The 10426-nt window shown below is 29.6% G+C and overlaps 2 protein-coding genes across 2 annotated transcripts in view; both read left to right on the plus strand.

Moving 5' to 3' along the window:
- Positions 1–10426, plus strand: part of LOC107443610 (uncharacterized) — a 217288-nt gene that overhangs the window by 59783 nt on the left and 147079 nt on the right. The gene's annotated exons all lie outside the window — the stretch shown is intronic.
- On the plus strand, positions 2012–4235 carry LOC107443607 (innexin inx2-like). Its single transcript, XM_016057531.4, has one exon. It carries the CDS (start codon positions 2279–2281, stop codon positions 3374–3376), a length of 1098 nt encoding a protein of 365 aa, XP_015913017.1. The 5' UTR covers positions 2012–2278; the 3' UTR covers positions 3377–4235.

Below are 10426 nucleotides of genomic sequence, written 5' to 3' on the forward strand. Positions count from 1 at the left end.
CCTTCTTTGTTTTTTGCTCTGACTTTAACTACAGTAATCTTTTTTTTAGAATTACATTCAGAAAAACAAAATCTACTTTCGGATTCATAATACGAAATCTTAAGTAGAATTTTCTTTTTGTGTTTTGCTTTTATGGCCACAACTCTTAACCACTTAATCTTCGTTTTCGAAATTTTTTCCCACTTTCTTTCCTCAATATAACTTTTCCATAAGTAATGTTTCTTCAAAGTTTTTTTTTCTGTTGTTGTTGCTTTAATTTGCCTTTAATTTTTTTAAAAGAAAAATAAGGGGATAATAGTGTTTTACGTAAGCATTGCTCATACTTTTCCTCAGGTCTACAAAAATAACCAAAATACAACCCCCGGGTCTTGGTGCTTACGTAGTATTTTAATGGCTGCTTATTCTCGTGATTTTGTTTTTAATAAATTTTTGATGATCGTACATTTTGAGGCAGTATAACGCTTTTTATAAAAAGCGATTGATAAAGAATTTATTAGAATAGTAGAAAAGTACTTCTTTTTCTTTTCTCTTAAAATTTTTAAACAAAATGGCTAAGTAATTAGAATTTTAGGGTGGGTAATCTAGTGCTGTATGCCTGCCTCTTTTAAGAGCTTTAAAAGTAACAGGTCCATTTGTGGCGTGACTACTACTATAAATATTAAATACCGAATCACTAGTATATAAGACATGTTAACTTGATTCAATCAGGAGGTACCTATTGACAGACGAAGGTTGACTTAGTCGATAATTAATTCCCCTCAACGGTGACCCGGACGTAAAATGAACTTTCCAACATTGATGAATGGTCCATATTAAGCAGTTGATTTGTTTACTGCTCAAAGAAAAAAAGAATCCGATGAAGTAATAAAGTCTCCCGGTCGATAAATAATGTTGAAGGAAAAAAAAATGAGCGAAACACTATAAACAAAAATGAAGGGAAAAAATGAGCGAAATGCTATGAACAAAAATGAAGGGAAGATAATTAATGAGCGAAATGCTATGAAAGAGAAAAATATAATGAGCAAAAATGTTACAAATTAATAAACAGCATGAATCAACTAGTGGTATCCGTTCGTCGAATTTCTATCCCAGATAAAATTCTGGAAGGGGAGAAATGTGGCGTAACTACCACTATAAATATTAAATACCGAATCACTAGTATATAAGACATGTTAACTTGATTCTTTTGATAGATGAAGGTTGACATAGTCGATAATTAATTCCCCTCATATTCTTTGAAAAAGTGATAAATGCTTTTCAGTAATTAGTTGAGTCAGGATAGTAAAGAACATAAAAAATTTATATAACTCACATAAACACTGAACTATTTTTTATTTTTTTGCCTGATTAGAAAAATATTTTTATTTTCTGATTAACTTAAACCAAAAATATAATTCGACAAAATTTAAAATTGTTCAATAAATAGTAAATACTTCAAATGTTTTTATACTTAATTATTCTTATGATAATTTTACACTTAAATTATTTTAAGTATTTTTACTTATTTATCTGATGCAAATAAAATATTTTTCTATGTCTATAGGAATAATAAATTTCACCGATGTAATAATTGTACTTGAAAATGCATTTTTAAACACAACCGTTAGTTATTGTTTATCTTCTAAACTTCCAGCGCTACGATTTAGAAAATTGTTTTGATAGTGAGTCACCGTAAAAAGTATTACTCAAATAATAATAAATTATCTATGAATAATCTTTTAAAGAATGTTTATTAGATAAGATAAACTACTTATTGTTTTTATTAAAAATAAATTTAACAAATTTTTCCAAGAAGGATAACTCTATAATGAGATTATTACCTTTAGACCTTTTATTTATTAATATATAGTGTGATAGAATTTACTTCTTTTTCTGGCTCTAAAAGATGTCAGTATAAAAAGTTTTTTTGTAATTTATCTGCTCAGAAATAAAGATACAAAATTATCAGCTCAGGTGAACTTTATACCTGCTTATAAAAGGTAAAAAAAATTAAGTCTAATCTATACAATAGACTCTTGAAAGAGAAGAACTTAAGATAAGAAACTTTATCAACACTTCAAACAAGTTGTCGTAGTTTCTAGGAATCAAAAATTTTTTGAAGTGCTGGCATAACTATAGACTAAGGAGTGGCTGATATACTTCAAAACATCAAATAATTAATAAACTGTAAGTATTTCTAATGAAATAATGAAAATTAAAAGTCTATCAAACTGACTTTACGTACTTAAATTTTTGAAACTCTTTGCTCAGAAATTATTGTATACAATATAACAGTACCATGGATAAACTGTTTGGTGATTTAAAAGGATTTTTTAAGGTTCGTAGAGTGAAGGATACGAATAGAGTAATCGTTGTTGACAACTTTATATTTCGACTACATTATCGTATTACGATAGTTATTCTCATAGCATTTAGTATTGCAGTTACTGGACGACAGTATGTTGGTGATCCGATTGATTGCATTTCAAAGGATGATATACCAAACGAGTTGTTGGATACTTACTGTTGGATAACCACAACTTTCAGTGTAGAAGATGCTTGGAAGAAAGAAGTTGGTAAGGAGGTACCCTACCCTGGTATACAAAAGTACACTAAAGGTGAAAAGAGGATCTACCATGCCTATTACCAGTGGGTTTGTTTCGTACTCTTCTTGCAAGCATTATTGTTTTATGTACCACGGTACTTATGGAAGAATACGGAGCACAACAAAATTGAGAATCTTGTTATGGAATTCGGAAGTCCCATAGAATGCGCGGAAAACAATCCAAAAACTAAACTGCTCGTGTACTATCTAAAAGAAAACATGTCTTACCACACATTCTATGGGTCTATGTTTGTGTTAGCTGAATTATTGAACTTCATCAATGTTTTGGGACAGATTTACTTGATGGATACCTTTCTTGGTGGAGAATTCACTACTTATGGCACAGAAGTATTGTCTTTTACGGAGTGGGATTATTCTTTGAGATATGACCCAATGATTAAGGTCTTCCCTAGAATGACCAAGTGTACTTTCCACAGATATGGTTCATCTGGTGATGTACAGAAACACGACGCCATGTGCCTCATCCCTATCAATATCCTCAACGAGAAGATTTATATCTTCTTATGGTTCTGGTTTATAATTTTGACCGTCTTGAGTGCGCTTCAGCTGGCTTACAGAACAGCCATCATAATCTTGCCGAAAATTCGTTTCTATATTCTCAGGGCCAAGAATCAAAAGATTGATCCACATGAATTGGATGTTGTCCTGCGCCGCTGCGACAGAAATGATTATTTTGTACTGAATTTGTTGAGCAAGAACATGACGCCTTGTAACTTTAAGATACTTATTCATGAACTAGCACTTACGCTAACAGATGAGAAAAGGGTGTAACTTTTTTCAAACTTTGGCAGTAATTTCAGTTTTTGAAACTGAAACAGCATTTCATTTTATTTGAAAAATTTAGTGGCAAAACATGTTAAGGGCAAAAATTAGCCATAGGAGTAAACATTAGAAAGATATTTATAATGTTTCTGCTATAAATCATCTAGGTTAAAAATAATAGGAAATAGAATTAATAAATATTCTACATGAGAGCTAAACACAGTATGTTATGTAATTTGAAAATATATATTAGAGTTCCTCAAATTGTTCTTAATATATTCAATATGATTGTTTGCAAAATTTTCATTAACATGTTCCATGTAAATGTTTAAAGAGATTTTTTCTTAAAATTTTCCTTAACATGTTGAATTTGTATTTTTTCTAAATTTTGCTTAACTTGTTCAACATGAGTGGTTTCAAAATTTTACTTAACATGTTATGAAAAGTTATAAGGGTTTTATAAGTTCACGTAACATTATATGAGAGAGGGTTTTAAAAATTTTACTTATCATGTTTTACCACTAAATTTTTCTTTTGTGAAAGTTCACGTTAGTTTACATCTTTATATATCATACCATTTATTATTGAGAGAACTCGTATGAATTGTAGGATAGGCGATACGAAGAGATTAAGTTACAGTTGGAAAATGCAACGCAAATACAGTTTTTTTTTGTATAAAATGTTTCTTTAGTTTTTTCAATTTATCTACTATTGAATTATTTGTTGCATGTTTATTATTAATAGTTATTTAGATATTTTAATTCGTAGCATAGTTTTTTTGATTTAAAAATTAATAATTGGAAAATATATTTTAATATTGTGTACTTTTTTTATATTTTGCTGGAAAATAAATTAAATAATTACTTTAGGATAATTCTATTTATTTTGAACGAAGGTTTCAATACTTTTTATAAAATAAATAAAAAAATAATTAAAGACTTATATTAGAATATTACTTTTTTGGTATTTGCATTTTTGTGTATCTAATTTTAAAACTACATAAAGCAATTAAAGTTTTGAGATTTGTAACTTTTTAAATTTTTTGCATTCAAAAAAGAATTATCTAATGAAAGTATTACATTTTTGTTTCCAAAACTGAATTATTTTTAACTCAGAAAAGGGTGTTTTATAATTGCTTCCCTTAGCATATACTTTTAGAATCCTTGTCAAAACTTAAGTAAAAAGTATTCACTTTATAAGTGGGAAATTTATATATAAGCGAAGGAAAAAATTAACATCATCAAAATATAATGAATATCAAGTAAAAAAGGAGGAACTGAAAATATCAGAACCTGTTTGATTGCCGTTGTTAAAAGAAAAAATTTGAATTGCGGTAGTCAGTAGTAAAACGCCCTTATTTCATCAGGCAACCAAACGGGCTTTAATATTTTCTACTTCCTTTATTATTTTGCAACTCCAATATGTGCGTTTTTTACTTCATTTTTGTCAAAGATTCTAAAAGTTTACGTCAATGGTTATTATTATGAAACTGTCTGTGCATTTTATGGGGACTAAAGTATCTAAATACCTGATTTGTAACTATTAAGAAATATTAAACAACTAGTTCAGTAACTCGACATTTTAGAAGATTAGGTGTTTATTCAGTCTTTCTATTAAAAAAGCTGTATTACAAAATGTTTAAGGGGAGTGTTGACCTAGCCAGTTTCCAACCTAGCCAACTTTTAGCTATGTTTTTTATTTCTTTTTAAAAACTATGTGCAATTCATACTTTTGATTCAGTAAATTTATAGTACATGCTCTATTTTCGTAAACAAAAGGAAACTAATGGTAAAATTAAATTTGAGAAATGAAAAATTAAAAATACTCTACTATACGATCATTTGATATAATCATTTCCTTCTGCTGTCAGTAATTGTGTTTAAAATTTATACATATTTGCTGTCGCAAATTAATATTTATGAGTTAATGTCGATCCCACAACGTGTCGATCACTACTATCTAAGACAATCACTTCGAATGTTGTGTTAAAAGAATTAAACTAATTTGCTTGTGGGATAAAACTGAAAGACTAACTTTTCTCAGTATTTTTACTTAACATAACAATCCCACGAGATTTCAAGCTTTTAATTACAACCTCATAATACCTATATAACACCTATATAATCCATTCCCGTGATTTTGATAAAGTTTTACTTCCTCAAAATAGCTTGCAACCAGTAACGTATGTTCTTTATTATTTATTTATTTACTTCGCAATAGCTAAGACATTTCAAAATATAAGACGGTGACAGTAGATTTCTCTACATGCTATTAGATTACCCTGTAAGAAAATTTTGGAACTTGTTAAGTCAGAGGTTCCTAAACTTTTTTTTAACGTGAACTAATTTCAAAGTTTTACTATTTTCGGTAGACCCCCTGCTGCTACATTTCTACTGTATTCCCAAAACTCTTAAAAAATATCACCCTAAATTGGGGGTGTTGGGAAGAAAAAAAAGTTGCACATTTTCTTGTGTCCTATTTATTAAAATAATACTTGTGGTTATACAAAATTATAAACATTTATTATTACAAGCAATCAACAATTGACAAAAAATCAACAATGAACTCTGAAATGTAAATCAACAATAAAAAACAGTCATACTTTTAATGAGGCGGATGTACTTGATGAATTGACAGCGAATTATCAATATTTGGCTTCAGTTTTGTAAGAAGTAATCTCAAATCTTCCCGTTCTGTGATGTTCAATCTGCTCCTTTTTTTTTGTTAACAGGTTGGTAACGACGCTAAAACTTTTTTCGACAAGATGTGACGAGGGAAACGCTATCAAAAATTTTCTCGCAATTTCCCACAGCCCAGGATATTTTTCGGGGATTTCTGCCTGCAGCCAAAATCTTTGATAGCCTTTTTAAAATGTCATCTTCAGTTCCTCGTTGGTGCTGAGCTCAAGTAGCTCCTCTTGTAATAACACATTCGCCTCTTCCGCTTCAACAAGTAGGGTTATGATCCATGGTGGTATTTCCATCATCAAATATCTTCAAATCTATTTTTGAAGTCATCATGCAGGGTATTTAAATGCGAGCGGGCGCACTGGCGGCACTTTGAAAGTCTCGACATGTGGTGTACACTTGTACTATTATCTATTGTTGTATTTAATTCTGTGTTTGAACTGAGTCTCGAATATTTTTGAGTACCTACCTAGTGAATGATGCTACCCGCCTTCTTTAATAAGTAAATCCAAGTCAATAGTGGACCCCCACTTACAACTTGTGAACCCCTGTTTTCTTTTCACGTCTACGTAGACCCCCTTGTGGTCTCCTATGGACCCCTGGGTGTCCACCTGGACCACTTTGGGAACCTATGTGTTAAACCATCAAATTAGCTGCATCCTCTATTTATTGCTAATTTGAAGCATATTAGAGAGATTTTGAAAAGCGTCAGGGTTTCCCCTATTGGAGTTTGCCGGCACAATGTTTCTCAACAAATTGTAGCATTGCTACGTGGTAGAAAGTAAGATTTGCGTTTCTCTTAACTCAAGACAAACGTCATGCAAAATCTCTCTATATTACTTCTTACGATACTATTGTTCAACTGGATTAAAGACATAGTTCTTCTTAACTTCTTATTAAATACGCATCAAATTTGCATTCTAGTATGATTCAAGGTATAGACATTGTGATTTAACGTTAAGCCAATTTTCTTAGAGTGTACACTACTATTGAGACTGAATGAATGATAGTGCAGAGCTACACATAAAGAAGATAACATTAAGGTGACATAGTAACAAGACATTTATGAATTATAAATTTTGTTTATTTAGTTATTTTATTATCGTGACGTCATTTATTACCAAAGACAAAATACGAAAAGAAAATTTTAAAATCGTTAACATTTGCAACTACAACAAAATATTTCAATAAAATCAGCCTCGAAATGTCTGATACCAATAAAATGCCAAGTACCGAATCTTGAAATTGCTATAGTTTGAAGATATGTTAGCACTAGAATATATTATTAAAGAACATGGACAGTTGCTTTCAGGAATGCAATAATGGGAATACATTCCGTAAAAAATTTTTGTTTATTTAAAAATACGTCATTTCATTGCACACTGGAGTCTCACATGTTAAAACATTAACAGTTGTTAATGAGAATGCAACAGTCTTAACACGTTCCACAAAACAATTGCTGTTTTGTATTTAATAATGTGTTGTTTCATTCAGCACTAACGTCTGTGATGTAAGAATTTAACAATTGCTTTTAGGTATGCGATACATAGAACACGTTACACAAAATAATTAGTGTTCTGCATTTAATAATATATTATTTCATTCAGCACTGATGTCTGTGATGTAAGAATTTGGACAATCGATTTTAGGTATGCAACACACAGAACACGTTACTCCAAATAATTAGTGTTATGCATCTAATAATATATTATTTCATTCAGTTTTGATGTCTGTGATGTAAGAATTTGGACAATTGATTTTGGGTATACAGCACCCAGAACACGTTACTTATTACACCGTTACCATTACATCCAGAACACTTGCCTAATTAATGCAGATTATTGAAACTTACAATAACAGCTGAAGGAAACTTTACCAGAAGAAATATTACGATGTATATTTACCAAACATGATTGTATAACTATGAACCAGAATACAGTGGCGTTATAACTGGGGTTATCTATCCTACTTTTACTACAATCATATTTTGTAATTGTAAGATCAAACTAATTGCAAACAAAATTGTAAGGAAGATATCCAAACATATACGTAATAATTGTTTTATGATGTAATTAACGAACGAATACAAAGAAACGACACTATACTCCATTGCAAGTTAAGAAAAGATCATTGCGGTATAGGATTTAAGTAATCATCCGCGACTTCGTATAGTTCCGTTTTATTTCATTATCAAATTATACTAATATGCTCTTAAAACAATTTAAAAACTTTTAAAAGTTAAACACGAGCGACAGAAATTTTATTCGTGCTAACTTTTATGATATATATCACAGAATTATTAAAAAAAAAAGGATGTAATTTCGAAGTTGTATTGGAATCCTAAACTTGGCGACATATTTCGATAAATAAGAACATTCGTTCTTGAAAAGAAACAACTATATGACCTTGCAAGAGCAGTGGATTTGATAGGACCACTAAAAATGGCGCGTTTTATGCTGGCACGCCCTTAACAAATCAAAAGCGACATAAGAAATTTTTATTTTTGTTTCACCGTAGAAGAAAATAATCTACACGAAACAATATTTATTATTCTTTCATCAGTTTCTTTAAATGCGAATAGAAAGACGTATATTTGTTACAATTTTTAGATATGATTTTTATTAATTCATATAGCTTCTTAATTGATTGTTCAATAAGTTTTGTTTTCCTCATTTCACACGATTTAAGAAAGCAAGTAAAAATGGGGCCTCGTTTCAAGATTTGGCGATGTTGATACGCGTTCGCGCTGGGAGCTTGGCATACACTTAGATGTAAACAGGCTCTCTCCATAGGAATAATGATTTTTTCTTAACTTGCAACAGAGTATAAATCTTTATGTAGCTAAATTAATTCGTATTTCTTATCAAATTAACTTTTGTGTATCAGTGTTGCTGCGGAAAACTACCATCTGCGTACCCTTTTCTCATATCCGATATACATTTACGTCAGATATATATGATATATATGTTTACGATGAAGATGAAAGAAGTATATCATTAAATAATCATTTATTTGACTTCAAGGTCGTTGCTTCCGAGAAATAAAGAGATTTCTTTTTAGATTTTAGAAGAAATGTTAAAAAAACAGCCCTTTGAAGAAATATCTAGATGTTGTTTTTGCAAACAACTTAGAATTTAGAAGTTAACAATTTTTTTATAAAATTTGTTTGTTCATTAATAAGGCAGATTTCTGTTTTTATTTTTTTTCATGAAAATATTTTTAGGTTTTTGGTGTTAGAAAGAGCAAGTTAAGACGTATCCATTATGAATTATTTAATGACATAGACAATTATTTTCTTATGAATCTTTAAATTTTTTATATTTTATGAAGAGAAAAACATGATATTTATAATACGATTGAAAAATAATGAAGTGTATTGCAATTCAACGAGCAAATCGTTTTGAACTTTCTCTGTCTAAGCTTCTCGACTACCTACTTCAAGCCGATTTTAACCAAAATATCATTTTTCTGTAAAATAAAACTTTTGACCTTACTCTTTCACAACCAGCTTGATTTTTTATTTCTACGTCAAATAGAACAGAAGTTATGATGATTTAAGAAAACATCTATATTAGTTAGTAAGATGATAAACTGTTTCTTTTTGGCATTTTTATCACGGCTAATTTTTCTGTTATTTTCCTTCATTCTAAATGCAATATCCTAAAATATGTAGTTAAATTACTTGAAAGTTGTCATGAAAGTTTTCTATACTTATGTCTAGAAAATAGACTATGGACTATTAACTATAATATATTAAACTATTATTTTATATTTTACAGCTAAAATAAAAATAATTAATGGCAAATTTTAGCCTTTTTTATCAAATAAGTTTCTACATTTGTTGTAAAATATCTGAATATTAATAATATGCCTAATGCTTAGTCTATTATCTGAGTTTAATTTTTAGGAGTATTATAAAGCAAGAATTTTGGCCTTTTTATTACCACGTTTTTTTTATTTATATAAACTTGCCTTCGTGTATGTCTGTCCGGGTGGAATTTTGTAATCGATTTTAAACTAACTTCCCGACTAGCTACAAACTTCAAATTTGGTACATAGTTCAGAATTGGATGACAATGCATGAAAATGAAGAGAAAAAAGGCATTCAAAGTAAAATAAAATTAAAATTTAAAAAAAAAATTATTTTCGAGATTGTCTTTTGTTGTCGATTCCATTATTTCAAATTATTATTACATGTGAGGTGAAAAGATTTTAATTGTCGGAGTATTTTTATTGGCAGAAAAATCACGTGGTAGGATTAAGTCTTTCCTCATTCATTTCCAGATTGTTTTGGTTGTCATCAGCATAAAACTAATGAAAGTCGTAAAGGTATTGTTTTTCTATAAAGATTTTTGTATCCCTAATTTAAAAT

Source organism: Parasteatoda tepidariorum, chromosome 8 (genome assembly GCF_043381705.1).
Source record: "Parasteatoda tepidariorum isolate YZ-2023 chromosome 8, CAS_Ptep_4.0, whole genome shotgun sequence".
Taxonomy (NCBI): domain Eukaryota; kingdom Metazoa; phylum Arthropoda; class Arachnida; order Araneae; family Theridiidae; genus Parasteatoda; species Parasteatoda tepidariorum.